Source organism: Danio rerio, chromosome 6, assembly GCF_052040795.2.
Source record: "Danio rerio strain M-AB ecotype USA chromosome 6, GRCz13ab, whole genome shotgun sequence".
In the NCBI taxonomy this organism is placed as follows: Eukaryota; Metazoa; Chordata; class Actinopteri; order Cypriniformes; family Danionidae; genus Danio; species Danio rerio.
Window position 1 is genome coordinate 4,962,501 of NC_141026.1, and position 23,884 is coordinate 4,986,384.

At 36.2% G+C, this 23,884-nt stretch overlaps 1 protein-coding gene across 14 annotated transcripts in view; it reads left to right on the forward strand.

Moving 5' to 3' along the window:
* Window positions 1–23,884, forward strand: part of nbeal1 (neurobeachin-like 1) — a 117,621-nt gene that overhangs the window by 65,547 nt on the left and 28,190 nt on the right. For all 14 annotated transcript variants that reach the window (XR_015493011.1, XR_015493013.1, XR_015493012.1 and 11 more), the window contains 13 exons: window positions 2,099–2,258; window positions 2,501–2,589; window positions 5,214–5,753; window positions 7,476–7,651; window positions 10,170–10,458; window positions 11,803–12,114; window positions 12,501–12,650; window positions 14,635–14,792; window positions 16,302–16,426; window positions 16,537–16,660; window positions 20,507–20,655; window positions 22,021–22,154; window positions 23,035–23,136. Coding sequence is in view for 8 of the 14 variants with exons in the window: in XM_087256441.1 (XP_087112567.1) it covers window positions 2,099–2,258; window positions 2,501–2,589; window positions 5,214–5,753; window positions 7,476–7,651; window positions 10,170–10,458; window positions 11,803–12,114; window positions 12,501–12,650; window positions 14,635–14,792; window positions 16,302–16,426; window positions 16,537–16,660; window positions 20,507–20,655; window positions 22,021–22,154; window positions 23,035–23,136 (2,508 nt within the window). In the remaining 6 variants the exon portion in view is untranslated. The remainder of the gene's footprint in view (window positions 1–2,098; window positions 2,259–2,500; window positions 2,590–5,213; window positions 5,754–7,475; window positions 7,652–10,169; window positions 10,459–11,802; window positions 12,115–12,500; window positions 12,651–14,634; window positions 14,793–16,301; window positions 16,427–16,536; window positions 16,661–20,506; window positions 20,656–22,020; window positions 22,155–23,034; window positions 23,137–23,884) is intronic.

The window sequence follows — 23,884 nt, forward strand, 5'->3', positions numbered from 1 at the left end:
TCCCCCACAATCCAAAGACGCAGGAATGCGGTACAGGCTAAATTGTCCGTTGTGTGTGTGTGAATGAGTGTGTGTGGATGTTTCCCAGAGATGGGTTGTGGCTGGAAGGGCATCGGCTGCGTAAAAACTTGCTGGATAAGTTGGCGGTTCATTCCACTGTGGCAACCCCGGATTAATAAAGGGAGTAAGCCGAAAGGAAAACGAATGAATGAATGAATATGTACATTGAAAGGGACCACAACCGTAATTTCCATATATGTTTGCTATACGTTGTTTTTCTTAGTTGAATTTTCTTGGTGTGACAGGTGACTGAATATGTAACATGTATCAATTGTTGAATTATAAAAAAAAAAAAATAAAAAAAAAAATATATATATAAATATTTAAAAATAAATTGATTTTTTAAAATCATACTAATAATTATAAATATATATATATATATATATATATATATATATATATATATATATATATATATATATATATATATATATATATATATATATCAGAGGTCACGTTAGACTTTGTCATTGTCATTTTGACGGAGAGGGTTGTAAAAATTCCGTCATAATCTATTATTGACCGTCTATTAATTTGCATATTTTCTAATCACTTTTTTCATTCATATTTTAATAATAAACTTGCACGACGAGCATATGGGCTAAATTATTCATTTATTTATTTGACAAATGAACAAAAACTCATATCTGCCTTAACTCTTATCTTCCTCCTGCGTCGACCTGAACTGGGTGCTGGCCTGTGCGTAATCAAGAGAAACTGATGCAGAGGCAGTTGTCATATAATTCCTGTCTTTACCTCGGAAATTCGACTTCTTGTGACAGTTTTAAATTTGTTCTGGAGGCTGAAGCCGCGTTCTGCTGCCACACTGAAGAGTCCTTGCCAGAAGCGGCTCGGACTCTACAGACAGACTCGGGCCAGATATGGTTAACAGGAATCGGGCCAGTGCTTTACAGCTGCATCACAAACGCATGTGCGGGAGCGAGCTGCGGGCCATACTCGGCCCGGATAACACTCGCCGATGCCGAGCCGGAGCCGCCGAAGGGCAGCCGAGCTCGGGCTGATTACTACCTGCTATCTGGGTAGCCCCACTTCAGCCAGCGTTTTGTAGTGAGGAAACATTTCTCCTAAGGAGGTGATCAGAAGTTTGCTGGATTTTCTGAATGTGGGATTTCCCGGTCTTGCAAGCACTCGTTTCACTGGGGAAAAATACCACAGCACGCGCTCCTTCAGCACCTCTCTGAATTCAGTAGTGCATGGTGCTCACAACGCACTCCAAACCACCTGTCCTCCTTACTGCCGCTTGGTTGGCCCGTAACAACAGCTGTTGGCGACTGAGGATTTGTGTCTGTTTGTTCTTCATCGTCCACTGCATCACTTCCTCCTTTTTTCACCTTTATTATTAATATCACAACTATTTGGCCGTTTAAAGCTACAAATTACAATAGATCACCCTCAGCATAATCCCTCAAACTGACGGATCACCTTCAGATTTTTCCGTCACTGCTGAAAAACATCCGTCAATGACGGAAAATATAAAATATTCAGTTAACACGACCTCTGATTGATATTGATATATATATATATATATATATATATATATATATATATATATATATATATATATATATATATATATATATATATATATATATATATATATATATTTATTTATGTATATTTATATATATATATATTTTTTTTTTTACGGAACTCCTTACAATAAAAGCATAATCTCATTTATAGCACAATGGTGTTCAATGCTGAATACACAAGTGAAGATGCACCTGGCATTGCCTTGATTTTATATTTTTGCATTCTTTAACATTGATTTGACAGATTTCATTTCAGTTGCTTTTTTTTGTAGCTCAAAAATTAAACAAAATGTTACGTTAAAATTAGAAATGTTCATCACTGTTGAAGGCATTTGCCCCAACCTTTCCATCATTCTCCCTCTCTTCTCAGATGGGACGGTGGCCCAACTTAAAGGTTGCCATAGGCCAACTTCGGCCTGCTGGCTCTAGTTTGGCCATCTCTGCATTAGGGTGAATCTAGTCCCTCTGTCTTTCTGTCTGTGCAGTTATTTGAGCGGATGCTGAAGTGTGATCGTGTGTACGAGAAGAGCAAGCAGCGGCTGCGATTGAGGGATGTGGGATATTCAGGCCTCAGTCTGCTGTTCTCCGACCTGCACCTCACCTCCACCCTCATCAAGTGCCTCCTTCACCAAGTGCTGTCTACTGGTCAGTCTCATTCACACTTTAACACTTTAAACCACCCATGTTAGCAATCCCTCTTTTTCGCACAAACCTTTACTAGTACTGATCGATATTGATGTTCATTTTAAGAATTTTGATAACTTTTGAAAGCAGTTTTATGTTTGGCATATACAAATATCATCAAGCGCATACTGCTTTTGCAGAGAACACTGTTTGGTGATAGAGTCACAGTGAATTTGTGAAGTGTTTTTCTCTTTGTCTTGCAGATACTGTGGTGAACTATAAAGATCTGATGGCTGTGGTTCAGCTCACACATAAAGCCGGGCCCAGTGTTCGCCTGACTGTATGCAAGAGGGTAAAAGCATCTTCATTATCATTATCATGTGCACATCACAGCTATTAGTAAAATCAATTAATAAACAAAAGGGTTCTCAGCGTTATTGCAAAAACAAGTCCTGCAAAAAAAAAAGGCAAAATTCTAAGCAAATTTCCAGTTTCCAAGTTCCATGGAATGAACACACACACACACACACACACACACACACACACACACATGTGGGGACATTACATAGGTTTGCATTCATTTTATACTGTCCAAACCATATATTGTATTGCCCTTACCCCACCCCAACCCTAAACCCAACCATCACAGGAGACGGTGTGCAGCTTTACTCTCTGATTAAACTCATTCTGTAGGATTTATAAGCATTTTGAGAAACGAGGACGTCACCAGTGTCCTCATATTTCACCTCCTTTTTGTTATACCTGTGTCATACCCATGTCATTATACAGATTTGTGTCCTGATATGTCACAACCCCCCCCCCCCCCAAACACACACACACACACACACACACACACACACAAAGATATTATTGTTTTATATTAATAATAATAATGTGACTTATTAACTTGGTAACTTGTTCATTTCACAATATTTATAGTAATATATTTAATTGTGATTTTCAGTTTATAATGATAACAATTAAAAATATAAAATTGTAAACATTAAAAGCAAAATAAAAACTTAAAAAATAAAACTTTTAAATGTATATATTTTTTAAATACGTCAGATAGAATCATTTGCTTGTTAAAAAGCTTTTGCTTTATTTTAAAATATGTAAATGTAATTTAATGCAGTGCTTCTTTTACAATCTGAGACACACTTTATATTGGATTTCACTCCAGTGGAGATCGCTGATTTTTAAAGACAACAGACCTTAAGCACGCCGATTTTGCAAAGGCATTCAGTTCACCGGAAGCGCTTCACCCAGGTTACTGGCAAATTAAAAGTCCTATTAGCATACTTCAGCATATACCCTATAACAACCATAATTTCCACCAAAATATCATTATACAAATTACATTAGCAACAAACAGTGACAAAAGTCAAAAAAAAAACTATTTACAAAAGACAAAAACTGTTTATTGGAGTACCACATGACAAAGTGACTTGGAAACATGACCTACTCAATGAGGATTTGAGATATTGGATTTTGATTCCGTATTGTTTTTGTTGTTGTTCTGCCATTGAAAAGCAATTTGTTACATTGTTTGAAAAGTTGTATATAAAAAGTTACTGTTCATATCATATTCAGTCATCAGTGTCTAATTACCACACTGGGCCAATGTTGCAAAATTGCAACATCCCAGAACACCTCGCATGTGAAGGTCTTTCTAAAAAAAAGTCAGGATTCTATTGTACTGCCCCATATGATAATTTTCCCCAAATATCAGATTTTTCCTGTTTCTAAAACGTAATTTGAACCTGAGAGGGTTAACAAATCAATAACAAATCATTAGCTAAGACTTTTAGCTCAATTAACTACTAATTATCTGATTAGTAATAGTTAGTAAGATAGTATTGGGTAGGATAAGAGATGTATAATAAGCTCATACGATATAGGTATTAATACATTTTAATAATAAACCGCTAACGAGCCAGTTGTAAAACACATGAAATTGTTAAATAATATTACAGAAGTTTGTGAAATAATGTTGTATTGCAACTCTAATGTGTGCTAAATAACAATAACAGTAAGGTTGCATTAGTAAATGTTAATGTATTTACTAACATGAACAAACAATGAACAATACATTTACTACAGTATTGAAAGTAAAGAAAATAAAGTTGTTCATGTTAACATTTAGTAATGCACTGAGTTAACAAGCAAGAATTGAGGTTTTAATAATGCATTTATTTAAATGTTGAACTACTGCATATAGTATGATTTTATGTATACACTCACCGGCCACTTTATTAGGTACATCTTACTAGTACTAGTTTCTTGTTATTAGCTGATAGGAGTGGCACCCGGTGTGGTCTTCTGCTGCTGTAGCCCATCCACCTCAAGGTTAAACGTGTTGTGGGTTCAAAGATGCTCTTCTGCAGACCTTGATTGTAACAAGTGGTTATTTGAGTAACTGTAGCCTTTCTATCAGCTATCAGGAACCAGTCTGGCCATTCTCCTCTGACATCAACAAGGCATTTGCGCCCACAGATCTGCGGCTCACTGGATATTTTCTCCTTTTCAGAGCATTCTCTTTAAACCCTAGAGATGGTTGTGCTGGAAAATCCCAGTAGATCAGCAGTTTCTGAAATACTCAGACCAGCCCATCTGGCAGCAACAACCATGTCACGTTTAAAGTCACCTAAATCACGTTTCTTCCTCATTCTGATGCTCAGTTTGAACTGCAGCAGATCATCTTGACCATGTCTACATGACTATATGCATTGAGTTGCTGCCATGTGATTGGCTGATTAGAAATTGGCGTTAACGAGCAGTTAGACAGGTGTACCTATTAAAGTGGCCGGTGAGTGTATATGTAGTATGATTTATAAATGCTCTCCATGTATTGTTCAGTATTAGTACATGTTTGTAAATACATTAACTAATGAAACCTTATTGTAAAGCGTGATCAAAAATCAGAGAAATACATCATAGATATAATTAAATCCTGCATGTTTTATTATTGCGCAGCTGTACACACTGCTTCAGTCTCAGCCGGACGCAGTGCTGCAGATCTCCAAGCAGGTGTGTTGGCAGGGAACTCTGATGCGGCTGTTTGTCCGGAGCCCCGGGAGTGACGGAGGTTCAGGTCGTGGTGACGCTGCCAGTCTGGGGAGTTTGGAACTGAGCCGCAGCAGCGGAGGAAACCGCCTGGAGCCGCCTCTGGAGCGCAGGCCTCTGGGAGACAGCGTAAACCGGCTGAACGAAGAGCGGGACAGTGTTTCAGACAGCAGGTCTATAGACAGCCTGGATAACGGAGAGCTCATGTCTCTGTCTGACACGCCGGTGGAAGCACACACACCTAAAACCTGGCCAGGGAAAGCAGGAGTGCTGAGTCTGGATCTGTCCCAGCTGGATCGCGGGGATAGCGGCAGTCAGACTCCTGGCAGTATGCAGAGCACGCCATCGCCTCTGGAGAACGCCAAACCGTTCCCTGGAGCTTCCTCTCTCAACGATGACAACTTCCTGTTCAGTGACAACGTGTCCCTGGGGGAGTCGTTTAACAGCGAGGTGAGTCTGGAGAACTGGTTGTGATGCGTCACTAAATCCAATTACTGTTTTGTAGGATTTTACACCATTTAACTCAAAGTAACTAATAATGGAGTAGTGAATTTCTATAGTTGTAAAGAAAATTATTAGCCCTCTGAGTTTTAATTATTTATCAAATCTTTCCCAAGTGCTTATTAACAGAGATCCATTTTAATCCAAAACACTTTAAAAGCTAGTGCTGTCAAAAGAATACTCACAATTAATCAAATCCAAAAGAAAAGCTTGTATTTATTAAAATAAATAAATTAATTATATACAGTTTATATAATATAACATAATCGTAAGAGCAACAAATAATACTCCTAGTTGATCATTTGGAAAGTGGCAGAAGGTGGATTTTTCTGATGAATCATCTGTTGATCTTCATTCCAATCATCACAAATACGGCAGAAGACCTACTGGAACCCATATGTAGCCAAGATTCTCACAGAAATCAGTCAAGTTTGGTGAAGAAAAAAAATCATGGTTTGGGGTTACATTCAGTATGGGGTTGTGCGAGAGATCTGCATAGTGGATGGCAACATCAACAACCTGAGGTATCAAGACATTTTTGCTGCCCATTACATTACAAACCACAGTAGAGGCAAATTCTCCAGCAGGATAGCGCTCCTTCTCAAACTTCAGCCTCCACATCAAAGCTCCTGAAAGCAAAGAAGGTCAGGGTGCTCCAGGATTGGCCAGCCCAGTCACCAGACATGAACATTATTGAGCATGTGTGGGGGAAGAGGAAGGAGGAGGCATTGAAGATGAATCTAAAGAATCTTGATGAACTCCGGGAGTCCTGCAGGAATGCTTGCTTTGGCATTCCAGATGACTTTATTAATCAGTGATTTGAGTCAGAGATGTATGGATGCAGTCCTCCAAGCTCATGATGGAGTCAGACACAATATTCATTCTGTTTCCACTACAGCATGACTTTATACTCTATACTGGACATCATTTCTGTTCAGTAACAAGACTTTTGCCTAAGTAAACTCAAACCTTACTGTCCAAATTAAATAATTAAATATCAAGTCATGATCATATTTTTTTGTGGTCAATCAAGAGGCATTTGCCTTTCATATAAGCCACTTCTGATACTAAATGATCAATTAGAAGTCATGTTATTATTAAAAAATTTATTGAATTTAATCGCATCCAAAATAAAAGATTGTTTTGACAACATATGTGTGTGTAATATATTTATTCATTATATACATGTGGTAGATGCAAAAACATAATAACAGAACGATGTATATTACATTTAAATTTATATATAATTAGTATCATATACATGTATAATTTCTATCTAAATATATATAAAAAAAAACATTTCTCAAAATAAATGTATGAATGCATCTATTTTTATTTATAGATAATAAATATATACAGTAAACACACTCAAATTGGGTCAAAACAGGCTTTTATTTTGAAAGTGATTGGTTATTGTTTGGCAACACTATTGTTAATATAATAGATTTAATAACTAATTTCTTTTGCTTTTGCTATGACCGTACATAATATTTTGCTAGTTAATTTGCAAGATACTAGTGCACAGAGTATTTTTTGCTTCCATTTTTAGGTGAATTATCACTTTAAATAAAAATAATGTTGTTTAGAAAAGTAATTTGATGATGTAAAAAATAGTCATAAGGGTGTTTATGGTGTTTAAATGTGTGCGTGTGTGTGTGTGTGCATGTGCAGCGCACAGAGGAGGAGTTGTCGCGTGTCCTGCTGGAGGTGGTGTTGTGTGTGATGTGGAGAGGGGTGGAGGGCTCCGATGACTCCGCCTGGCTGGACAGAGGACAGGTTTTCTCCGCCCTCACCAAACTGGGCACTGCCAATGAGCTGCTGCTGCCAGTCGACCACATCAAGCTCAGGTCAGACCACAGCCTATCCTTCACTGCAGCTATATACAGATACACTGAAATGATTACAGTTTTATTTAACGAAAGCCCAAACTGAATATTTTAATGCTGGAAATTATTTAACAATCTACACTTATAGGGTTTGGTTCATCCAAAACTCAAAACTGTCATCATTTGCTCACCCTTTACTTGTTCCAACCCTTTATGAGTTTCTATCTTCTGTGAACACAAAATGAGAATGCTGAAAACCTGTAACCATTGACTTCCATAGTATTTTTTTTTTCTGTACAGGTATTTCAACATTTTTCAAAGTATCTTCTTTTCTCCTTTTTGGATTTTTCTTTTTATCAAAAGAAAGAAACTTATAATGGTTTGGAACCACTTGAGGCTAAGTAAATAGAGGATTTTTCATTTTTAGGTGAACTATTCCTTTAATTAAGACTGATATTTTACGTTAAAATAAATTCACTGTTAGCTATGGTTTTTACTGTACTTAACTTTTTGCAATTTTATTTAATAAATGACATCTTTTCACTAGAAATATAAAATCAATAGCTCAGATACAGTGTTCTGCAGAGGTTTAGGAATCGTACACATGTGAATGATCGTAGTACATACAAAATGTGTGTTTTTATTTTTATTTTGTAAGATATTTTACTTAAAAGATGTTTTAATGTCCAACACAAGACAGAAAAATAAGGAAAATTATTAAAATAACCCTTTGCAAAAATCACAAAACATCGAGTAACAAGACTATTAATTACGTCACACGTCAATTTGCATATCACTGACGTCATCACGTTTTACCGTTTCTGTTTGTTTAACAGCCTATGGTTAATAAAGGGGTATTTATAATTGCACTACACTTCATATAAGCATGTTTATTTAACTAGATTTATTGCTGTTTGAATACAGTATGTCATTATAGATATGTAGTGAATGTGCAGTAATCTCTCATATGTAATAAACTCAGACAAGTTCAGAAACTCACTAAAATATCTGTGATTGTGAACAAGAAACGGTCCAATTAAATTGTTAAAATAAAGTAGAAGTAGATCGGTTTGACTGTACAAGGGAAATACCTTCACACTGCCTGTGCTAAATCATTTGTCGTCGGTACGCAGAGGGGTGATCTGCTCTCGGGCTGCAGGTGGGAGAGGCTGCTGTAGAGGACTGACTGGGCCGCCTGTCAGTGCTGTGAGGCGGGGAAGGGGGAGGGGCTGGCGGCATCACACGCAGCTCGTTGAGAAGAGTAGGGACGGTACAGTATGGACAAATGACAGTCTAAAAATCTCCAATAACACACAAAAAAGTAGCTAGATTTGTCGCTGGGGGGTCTGAAAAGTCGCTTAATCTAGTGACAAAGTCGCTAAGTTGGCAACATTGGCGGCAAGCAATCAGAATGGAGTAGTCCACCGCTTGAGAGGTGTTCAGAGAACACAGACGTGTGAACTTTGGTTCCGACCACAGTTGTTCCCAAGAGTTTGATTATTGCGGTTGCCGGTGGATTTTCAATTACTGAAAATCGCGACGACGCGGGGCCCCCTAATCACGCGGGGCCCCCCCGCGGTGCGTGCCCTGCGTGCCCGTCCGCTACGCCACTGTTTCTCCTAAGGAGGTGATCAGAAGTTTGCTGGATTCTCTAAATGTGGGATTTCCCGGTCTTGCAAGCACTCGTTTCACTGGGGAAAAATACCGCAGCACGCGCTCCTTCAGCACCTCTCTGAATTCAGTAGTGCATGGTGCTCACAACGCACTCCAAACCACCTGTCCTCCTTACTGCCGCTTGGTTGGCCCGTAACAACAGCTGTCGGCGACTGATGATTTGTGTCTGTTTGTTCTTCATCCTCCACAGCATCACTTCCTCTTTTTTTCACTTTTATTATTCATTTCACAACTATTTGGCCGTTTAAAGAAACTTCTCACACTCAGCTGCGGTGACATTTTTGCAGACACACAGCGGTGACAAAGAGGAGACAAAACAAGGGCAATCGCCATCAGCTGGACAGGAGTGGGAATTACAGTTAGCTACAAATTACAATAGATCACCCTCAGCATAATCCCTCAAACTGACGGATCACCTTCTGATTTTTCCGTCACTGCTGAAAAACATCCGTCAATGATGGAAAATATTCGGTTAACGCGACCTCTGTCACACACATACATGTGCTTATCTTTATAAGAAAGCTTAGTTCCCTTATAGCGTATAACTGACTAATTCACAGCCTAAAAGAAGAGGAATCAGGAATTATTTGCCCTTGTTTTTGTTTTTTATCTTGAATTATACCATTTCTCTAGTATTTATTTACTAATACTAATAAATAAATACTAATAGAATTGCAATGAGTTTTGCATTGTCAAATGATTTGATTTGTTTTACGCAACAGTAAAACATGGCTGTTCACTTTCTGAGGTAGTAGTGTTGCTTTCTCTTCTCTGACATTCTTCGTTATCACACATCTATAATCACTACAAACACGAGTATTAGTCTAAACCAGTTGTAATGGTTTGCTTGTGTGTGTGTGTGCAGTCTGATGGAGAGGATGCTGGAGTGGGCTGTGACGGATAACCGTGAGGCGTCGGCGGTCACCCTGCCACAGCACACAGAAAACGCGGTGCGCCTCCTGCATGTGGTGCAGGATTTCCTGCAGGCGGAGGGTCTGGTGAATCCGGCTCTGTGGACGGAGAAGCTTCTGGAGGAGACGGTGACCCTGATGGACGGGCTGATGGTGTGGTACGCATCCGGCACACAGTGGCTGCAGCTCTCTCAGGTGGGGCTGCGGCTGCTGCTCGGCTTCATGGCGCAGGAAGACCCACAGGTCAGGCAGCAGAACTCATTTCAGTGCTGTATTCGTATGCATTATCCATATATATTAATATATCCATATAAATAAATATCCATATATATAAAAATGTATCCATATCCATCATTGACTAAATAAAAAAAAAAGTCATTAAAAAATATATATATATATATATATATATATTATATTTTATTTAGCCAATATAAATATATATTGGCTAAATAAAATAAACGTCATTAAAATATATTTTTGTAATTATATATATATATAGCTAAAAATATAGCTAAATATAGCTAAAAATATATAAAGCTATATATATATATATATATATATATATATATATATATATATATATATATATATATATATAATTAAAAAAAATATATTTTAATGACGTTTATTTTATTTAGCCAAGGATGGATTTAATTGATCAAAAGTATGGAAGCATGTTTCTGCTACAGAATAAATAAAGAATAATCGTGACTTACTGGAAACCATTTTGATTCAGTTTTTTTTAAGGAAAGAAAAAAAAAAGATTTTTTCATTCAGATTTAAAAGTTTACCTCTCACAGTTTTGATTATCTTAAATGAAATATATAAAAATTATTTGATTAAATTAATAATAATACAAAGCTAAAAGAGATCCTACAGTTCCTAATCCTGCGGTTCCTACAATATCTTGCAATTTTAAGTTTAGATGTCACAATTATACCTTTTTTTAAAAAATGTGATTCTCAAAAATATTTTAGAAGAGTTTCCACTTATCTTACAAACAAAGGCTTTTTAAGGCTTCTAATTTCACAATTTGCAATAAAAAAACATACTTGATTTATACTTGAAAATATTCTTACAAATACTTGAAATACAAGTAATTCCCAAATTTTTCTCAGAATTGCAAATATTTATAATAAGTATATTCAATTGTGAGGGGCGAAAAAAAACTGACTTTTTTATATGCTGAAAATAAAAAATCCGTTTTTAATTGGAATTTTCAAAGTTTTTTTAAAGTTACCTTTACTTACCTTACAAAACAAAATTGTGCTTTCTTGTAATTCTGATTTCACATTTTGCAGTATTTTTTATTTATTTTTTATTTTATTAATCAAATTAAATGTATTTAATTAAATAATTTAATTAAAAAAATGTTTTCTCAAAATTGCAAATAATTTTAATAAATAAATTCAGGTATGAGAAAAAACAAGCCTGACTTTATTCATGGGGTTGAAAAAAATTGTAAATAAAAAATACAAAAATCAAAAATCAATTCCAATCAATTTCCTTGGAGAACAGCATTGTGTACTGCTACTGTTACTCAAAGCAGATCCAGTACTAAAACCCTTTACTAATTCACTTGGGCAGGTGTGTGCTATGGCCACAGCCAAGCTGAACGGCATCCTGCAGACGAAAACGGTCAACTCTCAGGACGAGGCCTGTTATCTCCTTGGCCGTGTGGAGGGAATCCTGCGGCGTTCACTGAGCGAGGAGCGGATCGAGGACACATACTCGTTTCTAGTGCCTCTCCTGCGAACTCTCCTGTCCAAAATCCACAAGCTGCTGTACATGGAGCTGCATCTGCCGTCCCTCCCCAACACTAACGGCAGCCCGTCCTTCTTCGAGGATTTCCAGCAGTACGTCACTTCACCTGAGTGGAGGGTCTATCTGGATAAATATGTAAGAGACTTTTAAAATAAAAGTACAATTTAATTTACAGCTTTCAAAGGATGTTTTTTTGTAAATAGCACACAGGTGATGTCTGAATTATGAGCCCTCCTAAATTATTATATGTTTTTCCCAATGAGAAATGAGAGAGGATTTTTTTTCAACACATTTCTAAACATACTATTTTTAATAATTCATTTCTAATAATTGATTTATTTTATCTTTGCCATGATGACGGGTAGAATGTTACTATTTTTTATCACGACACTAGTATTCAGCTTAAGTTGACATTTAGTGATATAGTATATATTTACTTACACGTTCATGTAAGAATGGTGTGCATTGTTCGTCATTTCCTGAGTTTTGTAAATCTGCATTTTGTGCATGTGTTTTGTCAGATCATCCCCTACATGAAGCAGTATGAGATTGAGACATTCAGTCAGGGTCATGAAAACATGGCTCTCTACTGGAAGGACTGTTATGAAGCCTTCATGCTCAACCTGCACCGCCGGGACCGAGACCGAGGAGAGAGCAAGATACGCTTTCAGGTACCAAAGAAAGAGCTGCATGCTTTCATTCAGCATTAAAAAAAAGAAAAAAAATCTTATTTTCAAATATATTCACATCATTCAATTTAAGTACATATGAAGTAATTATTAGTAGTCATATAATGAAAATTAAATTATTTTAGAAATATTTCCTAAGTGATTATAAACAGAGCATAGACATTTTAACTGTATTTTTTATTATAATTTTTTTGTTTATTTATTTAATTATTTTTTCTTTTGCTGAAAAATAATATTAACCTTAAAATGGTCTTTAAAAAATTCAAAACTGCTTTTATTCTAGTCAAGATAAAAGAAATAAGACTTTCTCTAGAAGAAAAAATATTATCAGACATACTGTGAAAATTTCCTTCCTCTGTTAAACATAATTTGGGAAATATAAAAAAAAATTAATAAAAATTCAAAGATATATATATATATATATATATATATATATATATATATATATATATATATATGTGTGTGTGTGTGTGTGTGTGTGTATATATGTGTGTATATATATGTATATATATATATGTGTATATATATATATATATGTGTGTGTGTGTGTGTATATATATATATATATATGTATATATATATGTATATATATATATGTGTGTGTGTGTATATATATGTATGTATATATGTGTGTGTGTGTGTATATATATGTATGTATATATGTATGTATGTGTGTGTGTATATATATATATATATATATATATATATATATATATATATATATATATATGTATATGTATGTATATTTTTTAAGGTAAGTGTTATTACAATCAAGTCAAGCCTTTAAACTATTTTGTAAAATATTATTTACTTTCACCATGGAAAAAACTAAACAACTTGGTTATTAGAAATTAAAATTTATTTTTCATTTTTTAAACAGCCCTTGATAAATATTTTAAAAATAATTAAAGTTTCACAGGAGAGCTAATAATTTATCATTAAACTGTAAATTTAAAAATATCTACTTTTCATTACATTTAACAAAATATTTTAATAAGAAAAGCTCATTTAAATTAATTAAATAGAGTTAAAGTCAGAATTATTAGCCCCCTTTTGAATTTATTTTCTTTTTTAGTATTTCCCAAATGATGTTTAACAGATTCAGGAAATATTCACAGTATGTCTGATAATATTTTTTCTTCTAGAGAAAGTCTTATTTGTTTTATTTTGGCTAGAATAAGAGCAATTTTACATTTTTATAAACCATTTTAAAGACAAAATTATTAGCCCCTTTAAGAATTTTTTTAAGCATTTTTTTTTATTTGTCTACATAGCAAACCATCGTTATACAATAACTTGCCTAATTCCCCTAACCTGCCTAGTTAACCTAATTAACCTAGTTAAGCCTTTAAATGTCACTTTAAGCTTTATAGAAGTGTCTTGAAACATATCTAGTCAAATATTATTTACTGTCATCATGGCAAAGATAAAATAAATCAGTTATTAGAAATTATTAAGTTATTAAAACTATTATGTTTAGAAATGTGTTGAAAAAAAATCTGCTCTGTTAAACAGAAATTGGGAAAACAATAAACAAGCGGTCTAATAATTCAGGGGGGCTAATGATTCTGACTTCAACTGTAAATGATTGGTTCTACTGTATTTTTTTTTTCAATTAAATAAAAACTTTTAAGTCTAATAAAAGCTAAATCTTATACGTAATAATACTTTTTCCATTTTGACATGAGATCATTTTGCTTACATTAGCAAGATTATTTTGCTTGTTTTAAGGAAAAGCTCACCTAATTTTCACATATTATTTCTTCAAAAAAGCCAGTATGTTTTGCTTGTCTAGAAAAGGCTTCTTGATACAAGAATTTTTAGATATTTAAACTAGAAACAAGACATAACTCTAAGTAAGACATTTACATGTTTAAAAGACAGTGCATCGAATTCCCCTTCATATTTAATGCAGATTCTATCAGACCTTTAACTTGCAAACACTTTCCCGTTCTGCGTTCTCCAGGAGCAGTTTGTGGAGCCGTTCAGCCGTCGAGGGCGTCAGGAGAACCTGCGGTACAACAGCATGCTGAAGCAGATGCACACACAGAACAGCGGCGTCCTCAGACAGTGGAGAGCGGCGCGCAGAGGACTCTTCTGTGAGAGAGGACCATGGGTGGACAAGTGAGCATTTCTGAACACCACACAGCAGGGGGAGATTGTAGTTGCGCCAGGGGTGTTCCAGTTTACAGAACTGCTCGTTCAGCTGTATTTGAAAGCATTATTGTGTTTATGAGGAGCACCGTGAAGGGTTCATGATTCATTTTTTTCATTTGAAAAATCATATTGGTAACACGGCGGGTCAGTGGTCAGCACTGTGACCTCACAGCAAGAATGTTGCCAGTTCGAGTCCCAGGTGGGCCAGTTGGCATTTCTGTGTGGAGTTTGCATGTACTCCCCATGTTGGCGTGGGTTTCCTCTGGGTGCTCCGATTGCCCTCACAGTCCAAACACATGCGCTATAGATTAATTGGATGAACTAAATTGGCTGTAGTGTACGAGTGTGTGGGTGTTGGATGTGAAGAGCATCCACTTTGTAAAACATATGCTGGAGTTGCCAGTTCATTCCACTGTGTCTAGTAGGATGATAAAGACCACAACTCCCATGATTCCACATTCTATCAATCTATGCCCTTGTTTGTTGTGAACGCACACCCTCTAGTGGCGAAAAATAAATGCTGTGCCTTAAAAAAACTCTAGCTGCGTCCCAAATAGCATACTTATGCACTCATTTAAGCCATTTTGTAATATAAATAGTGTAAGTACTGTGTTCCCACTGAAAACTCTAAATATAATAAGTGCACTTTAATTATCCGGATGATGCACTCATTCAGCCGGTGAAGTGTGTAATAATGGACACTTCACGCACTCAACGAATGCAGGTTTGCTCATGTAACGGAAGGGGCGGAGCTATCGGGCGCACATGTTGGATAACTTTATTTATTTTGGATGGTTAAAGCAAAATTCTCCTACGAGAGTGATTATAGCGCCTCCCGATGGTGAATGCGGTCATACTCATAGCAGGTATTATTTGAAAGTTTGGTCATTTGGCAACCGTCAAACGTCATCAGGGAAACTGTATGAATTTCCGCTTAGTTAAAACATCAGTGTTCCATTTGGGACGACACTACACACATATACTATACTGTTGAGTATTTAAGTGCATAGTGTATAGTGTGACATTTGGGACGCAGCTTTTTTGTTGACTTCCTTGTTCTTTGAAACTCCTCCCTCAGAAATGCATAGTGCGTTGGGATTGGTCAGCTGGCTCAGCGTGTTTTGATTCGCTGATTGTCTATTGGACATTGTTCAAAAGCATCACATCCGGGTGGTGGGGTTTATGCAAATTTGTATTTGTGATGTCACAAACCAAGCAAGAAGCTCATTATAGTCCTTATCAGCCGTTTGTTGTGGCCTTAAAACCCGAATCGTGTCACAGAAATGATCTCCCTTTGTATTAAACATTGAGCATTGTAACTTCAGATATTGCTTATGCGCAAAGAGAAACGTTACACACTAACTACAGTAAAAAAAGCGTAAAATAAAGGTAATAATATTAATAATTGTACATTGATTTATTTGATTTTTATTGATTAGAGTATTTTCTCTGATCATTTCTGGTTGTGTTTTGCAGGCAGCTCAAGGACATACACTGGAAGCTCTCTAGTGCTGAAAACTACTCCCGCATGCGACTCAAACTGGTGCGCAATTACAACTTTGACACCCACAGGGAAGCCAGTGCCCTGAGAGACAACCTAGGTTAGACGGCCACACTCAGAAACAGCCATTTATGAACCATTAATGACTGAGTGATTGTCATTTGCTGAAATTTGTCTTGTGTATATGTGTGTGTGTGTGTGTTTCTCCAGGTGTGCAGCACAAGCAGGTGAACGCAGAGTCGCTGTTATTAGAGGCGGTGAAGCAGGTGAAGGTCAGTGATCTGGAGGATGACATTCTGGAGCTCCTGGAGGAGGATCCTGCATCAGCCAATCAGTGAGTCTCACAGCTGACTGACAGGAGCATTGGCCAGTCCCTGAAACACGCCTGACCTTAAAAACTATAAGAGGACAGAGTGAAATATACAGTTATATACAAGTGTTCAAGTGCTGTTTAATGGAGAGATGATTTTTTTTCAACACATTTTTAAACACCGTAGTTTTAATAGCTCATTTCTAATAACTGATTTCTTTTATCTTTGCCATGATTACAGAACATCATATTTTATTAGTAGTTTCGCAAGATCTTAGTAATCAGCTTAAAGTGCAATTTAACGAAGGTTTACTAGGTAAGTTAGGTTAATTTGGCAAAAATCTAAACAAAAAATAAAATAAAAAATTCTTTAGGGGCTAATAATACTGACCTATTTTTTATTCTCCAAAAGAAATATATAATGTTGTAAAAAAATAAATGAGTGAAAAGAGAAGAGAACCCAGTCCAGGAGACTCGAAACAAGCAGAATTCCTTTATTGAGATGTGTTGGTAAATCTGCAGTCATACAGCGTCTTTAAGATGTCCATGTGTCTGCAAGAGCCTACTAGAGGTCCGCAGTCTGCAAGTTCTTCCACAAGTCTCTCACAAGTCTCACTTAAGACAAAGATTTCATGTCTATTTTGTGTTCTTAGGAGGAGGGGATATGGCTAAACAAAGCATGCAAATTAAGAGTTGTGGTCGGCAGGGTAAACTGCTCTTTCAGGCCTTGATCTCATCATGTTCTGGAGACAGAAACCGCCTGACCAGTTAATCGAAAAGAGAAAACAATAGACACCCCATGCTGTGAAACTGACAGTTTGCATTACTTTGGCTTAGCCTGTAATCAGAAAGACAAAGGTTAAATGACCCTCCTAGCTGGCATGTCAATGAAATAATATAATTAAAAACCAGAGAATATAACTTTTTAGTTATACGTAGATTATTGTTAATTTGAAATTAGATGATATAAATTTATATTTCCACAATAACATAAGGTTTTGTGAAATATTTGCTCTGTTAAACACCACTTAGATGTTTAAAACCGTTTGTCATGTAGCGTATATATATTAGAATGTAATGTTATTTTTCTAGCATTTATTGCAAGTAGTTATATAGTTCGTAGTTTGATCATGTTAGCCAATGCTGACTTTTGATCTTTGTGTTTGCAAGTGCTGAAGACATAACTAATGTTGTTATTTAAAGGTGCAGTTTGTAAGTTTGACACCCAGTGGTTAACGAGGTATTGCATTGCTGGATCAAAACAAAAGCAAGCGCAGGTTGCCAGATTGAGGACAGGACAGAGTCTGATTATCAAACCTAAAGGCTGATTTAACCCATGTTTTAAATAAAAGCAATGGCACTCGACAGAAGCAATATTTTCAATATTAAAAGAGTTTTTGTATAAACCAACACCTCAAATTGATATATTAGAAACGGCTTCTATTTCTTGCAGCTGAACAACAGAAAATTGACAATGATCACCTTAGGTATTTTATTAGTAGTTTCGCAAGATCTTAGTAATCAGCTTAAAGTGCAATTTAACGAAGGTTTACTAGGTAAGTTAGGTTAATTTGGCAAAAATCTAAACAAAAAATAAAATAAAAAATTATTTAGGGGCTAATAATACTGACCTATTTTTTATTCTCCAAAAGAAATGTATAATGTCGTAAAAAAATAAATGAGTGAAAAGAGAAGAGAACCCAGTCCAGGAGACTCGAAACAAGCAGAATTCCTTTATTGAGACGTGTTGGTTAATCTGCAGTCATACAGCGTCTTTAAGATGTCCATGTGTCTGCAAGAGCCTACTAGAGGTCCGCAGTCTGCAAGTTCTTTCACAAGTCTCTCACAAGTCTCACTTAAGACAAAGATTTCATGTCTATTTTGTGTTCTTAGGAGGAGGGGATACGGCTAAACAAAGCATGCAAATTAAGAGTTGTGGTCGGCAGGGTAAACTGCTCTTTCAGGCCGGATCTCATCATGTTCTGGAGACAGAAACCGCCTGACCAGTTGATCGAAAAGAGAAAACAATAGACACAACCATGCTGTGAAACTGACAGTTTGCATTACTTTGGCTTAGCCTGTAATCAGAAAGACAAAGGTTAAATGACCCTCCTAGCTGGCATGTCAATTAAATAATATAATTAAAAACCAGAGAATATAACTTTTTAGTTATACGTAGATTATTGTTAATTTGAAATTAGATGATACAAATTTATATTTCCACAATAACATAAGGTTTTGTGAAATATTTGCTCTGTTAAACACCACTTAGATGTTTAAAACCGTCTGTCATGTAGTGTATATATATTAGAAAGTAATGTTATTTTTCTAGCATTTATTGCAAGTAGTTATATAGTTCGTAGTTTGATCATGTTAGCCAATGCTGACTTTTGATCTTTGTGTTTGCAAGTGCTGAAGACATAACTAATGTTGTTATTTAAATGTGCAGTATGTAAGTTTGACACCCAGGGGTTAACGAGGTATTGCATTGCTGGATCAAAACAAAAGCAAGCGCAGGTTGCCAGATTGAGGACAGGACCGAGTCTGATTATCAAACCTAAAGGCTGATTTAACCCATGTTTTAAATAAAAGCAATGGCACTCGACAGAAGCAATATTTTCAATATTAAAAGAGTTTTTGTATAAACCAACACCTCAAATTGATATATTAGAAACGGCTTCTATTTCTTGCAGCTGAACAACAGAAAATTGACAATGATCACCTCAGGTACAGCTCACATGCTTTATTCAGTGTTAAATGCTAATAATGTGAGTTTGAATGCCATTTTACATGACATTTATTGCCAAACTACTGAAAGCAGCAGCAGATATTCACCTCAGATCTTGAAAATAAAATACACCATCTGGAATTGAACTTCAGAACTGAGACTCAGTGCAAACCAACACATATCAGTGATTCAGCATCTACATTTAATAATGTTAAAGAGGTTTAGTATTGATTAAACCTCACCATTGCGTGAGTGAGTGCATATTCTGTGCTTCTGAATGACTATTTAAATTTCTGTCGTGTTTCGTCTGGTGCAAACAGCTATTGCTTATCACTGCATATCTTATCATGTAGCCTGTTGTTAGGACACGGGGTTACAATGTAACCTGCTCACCTTATGTTTATGTTAATAATATTTATATTATTTGCTAAATAATAACCTCATGTGGAACTCTGAATCTGCGTCTCATTTTGGAGTCTGCTATTATCCACCAGATGTCGCATTTCCTTCACAGATACATACTTTGAGAACCTTCCTGACTAAATGAATGAAATATGCGGTTTTCCACCAAGGCAGCTCGGGGGGCTGCAATATAATTGGCTAAACTGGCATTGGGCGGGTTAAAAGAACCAAAACAAAAACAGCGTTCCAGCACGGAAAACACATTTATAAAGCAGAATATCTGACTTCAGCATTCTTTTTCACATAAACAAGAATGTTCAGCATGTTTCTGAAATACTGCAAACATATAATGGTATTTTTATGCTTTAGGAGTCAGAAACTTACAGTACATGCAGCACCTTTAATTTTAACAAATGAAATGTTATGTAAAGTGATAACAGCTAAATATTTTTACTTTAAAAAATAAAATAAAAATATTCAGTCAATTTTTTAATTCGAAGCTGAATTTTCAGCATCATTACTCCAGTCTTCAGTGTGAAATCATTTTGATGTGCTTATCTGATGACCATGAAACTGTTGATATCAGTCGTGCTGCATAAAATGCAGTATAATAAATTGAAAGTTTGTTATATTTAGCTATTTTATAACATTATAAATGCCTTTACTGTCATGAATATATATATATATATTTTTTTACTGAATAGAAGTGTGATTTAGTTTTAAAACTGCTCTTTCTGCAGGGCTGATTCAGATGAGGCGGGTCAGAAGGAGAAGCTGGTGATCTCTGAGGACTGTGAACTGGTGACGGTGGTGGATGTTTATCCTGGTCGACTGGAGCTCACAACTCAACACATCTACTTCTACGACAGCAGCGCAGAGAAAGAGGAAGGTCAGGAGGAAGTTTGAATATCAAGTCTTTGAGGAAATAGGCCTGTCAGAATAATCAATATACTTTATATCGACCTATCATGCATGAACGATTTTTATATATAGATCGACCATCATAGTTTTATAAAAATCTCTGCAGGGGGTTTCAGCGAGCTCAGGGAACTATTTTAAGAACTGACAGCTGAGGAAATTTTTTTTTCCATTTACCTGAAAACCACTGACGAAATGAGCTCTGTTTTAAAAGTAATTCCAAAGCCAATAGATGACAAGCTGGAAAAGATTAGCCGTAACGACTAATGCTAATGCTTCTGGTCTACCAGTATATGGGACCAAAGGTGAATTATTTTGAATGGATGTCAATAGAGGAGAGGCGTCACTACACTGAATAAACAGCTTTTGTGAGGAAACATCTTGCCATTTAATCAATCAAAAGCCTGTTTGCTAATCTTCAACATGTTTTTCACTAAACTACATGTTCATGGGGAATCGTATGTATGTTTTACCTTGGTAAAAAATGTTATTTTTAAGAGAAATCAAGGTAGGGAATGCTGCCAGAGACATTAATGCTGTTACATGATTGGCTGAGGCACTACATAGAAATCCATGCTAGCCGTTGCGCTTTTTCCAATAGCGAGTAATACACCGATTTCCCACTCCATACTGTTGAGAGAAACTCTGGTATTTCTAAAGTGACGATGCAAAATGGCACACATTCACAAATAACGTTTTACAGGAACATTTATATTCTGCTTCACCAGTGTCAACGTATTGGAACGTTTAAATAACCGTAAGAATGAGATGGTTTTATCCTAATTTCATTGTTATTCTGTTGTATAATCATTATGGGGGCGAGGCAGTGGCGCAGTAGGTAGTGCTGTTGCCTCACAACAAGTAGGTCGCTGGTTTGAACCTCGGCTCAGTTGGCGTTTCTGTGTGAAGTTTGCATGTTCTCCCTACCTTCGCGTGGGTTTCCTCCGGATGCCCCGGTGTCCCCCACAGTCCAAAGACATGCGGTACAGGTGAATTGGGTAGGCTAAATTGTCCGTAGTGTATGAGTGTGTGTGTGAATGTGTGTGTGTGGATGTTTCCCAGAGATGGGTTGCGGCTGGAAGGGCATATGCTGCGTAAAAATGTGCTGGATAAGTTGGCGGTTCATTCCGCTGTGGCGACCCCGGGTTAATAAAGGGACTTAGCCAACAAGAAAATGAATGAATAATCATTATGCAGTAGCATACATTGCTGTTTAAATGACAACAATATAATTTGCTGCAATAGTTTCTGTGACAGTATATCACACAAAAAGAAGTGTTTATCATGACAGACCTATGAGGAAAGAGATTTTAGTGAGGTTGTGTATTTTTTTTAGGTGTCGGTCAGGACTTTAAATGGCCTCTGTCTCAGATCCGAGAGATTCACCTGCGCAGGTACAACCTCCGCCGCTCGGCTCTGGAGATCTTCCTCATCGACCAAACCAACTACTTCCTCAACTTCAAGAAGGAGGTAAGGAACATATAAGTCATCTGCTTTCTATCTTTTCTTTATGAATGTAATGTGCATGAATACTTAAGGATAGTTCACCCAAAAATGAGAATTGCTTGGTAATTTGCTCACCTGCAGGTCATTCAAGATGTAGGTGACTTTCTTTCCTCAGTAGAAGATTAAACAAGATTTTGAGCTGAATCTGAAACATACAAATGAGTCCAAATCGCTAGTTATGGCTCTTCATGACACACTGAGGCGTTGCAAAGTGAAATGCTCGCTCTGTGTAAGAAATTGAACGTTGTTTACAATACAGTAAATCAGCATGTGCGAATGTAGTCAGATTGTTGCTTTGATGACAAATGTGCAAGGGTTGGAGACACATTCACCAATGTTAATCACCAAACTGCGTCCCCTGACTTTTTAATCTAAAAAAACTATCACTATTCCCTGCCACTATATGAATCAAAATCTGCTTTAATGTTCTACTGAAGGAAATGTCACCTCACCTTGGATGACTAATGGGTGAGTAAATTAACAGGAAGTTTTCGTATTTGGGTTGACTATCCCTTTAAAACTGTTTTATGAGCCCTTTGTTTGGGACCATTCTGTTTAACATGTAAACAAATGTTGGCTGTTAATTGCATGAATTTGTTTTTATGCACATTTTGCACAATATCATGATATCAGCTGTGCAAATTCCAATGGCATATTTGTTAACAAGCTCTAAAATTAATAGAAGCTTTGTAATATTATTAATGAAATTGAATATTCCTAGATTTAATACACATATTAGTGCTATTTTCTGTGTTGTGAATTTTTGATTGGCTGTTATTTGTCAACTGTCCCGCTGCCTTCTCCTCGGTCTCTCCTGATTGGCTGTTTGTGGTTTGATCGATAGGTGCGTAATACAGTGTACAGCAGGATGCTGCTTCTGCGTTCTCTGTCTCTTCATGCCACTCACTCGCCGCAGGAGCTGCTCAAATCCTCTGGACTCACACAGGTCAGGCAGCATCTCAGATCAGAGATTTCATACACATTTTTTACTCCACATGATTCAATTCAATTCAATTCTCCTTTATTTGTATAGCGCTTTTACAATGTAGATTGTGTCAAAGCAGCTTCACATAGAAGATCATAGTAATTGGAACAATTTGGCTTAGTTTTCAGTGTTTAAGTTCAGTTCAGTTTAGCTCAGTTCAGTGTGGTTTAATAATCACTACTGAGAGTTCAAACACTGAAGAGCAAATCCATCGATGCACAGCTCTACAGATCCTGAACCATGCAAGCTAGTGGCGACATGATTCTTCATGTAAATTATAGGAGCAACTTTTGTTAATCAGTGAAGTGTTAAAAACAACAACAAAGTAAACAAAAAAGTAAGTCCACTGCAAAAATGATTTTCTTACTTAGATTTTTTTTGTCTTATTTCTTGTTCAAATATCTAAAAATTCTTATATTAACAAGAATTTTCTTAACAGTAAAACACATTGTCTTGTTTTAAGAAATAATATGTAAAAATTAAGTGAGTTTTCCCTTAAAACAGGCTAAATAATCTGCCAATGGGTTTAGCAAAATAATCATATGTCAAAAGGAAAAACAAGATTATTTTGCTTACCCCATGTGTAGATTATTTAGCTTGTTTTAAGGAAAAACTCATTTAATTTAGGCATATTATTTCTTAAAACAAGACAATGTGTTTTGCTTGTCTAGAAAAGTCTTCTTGATTTATGATTTTTTAGGTATTTGGA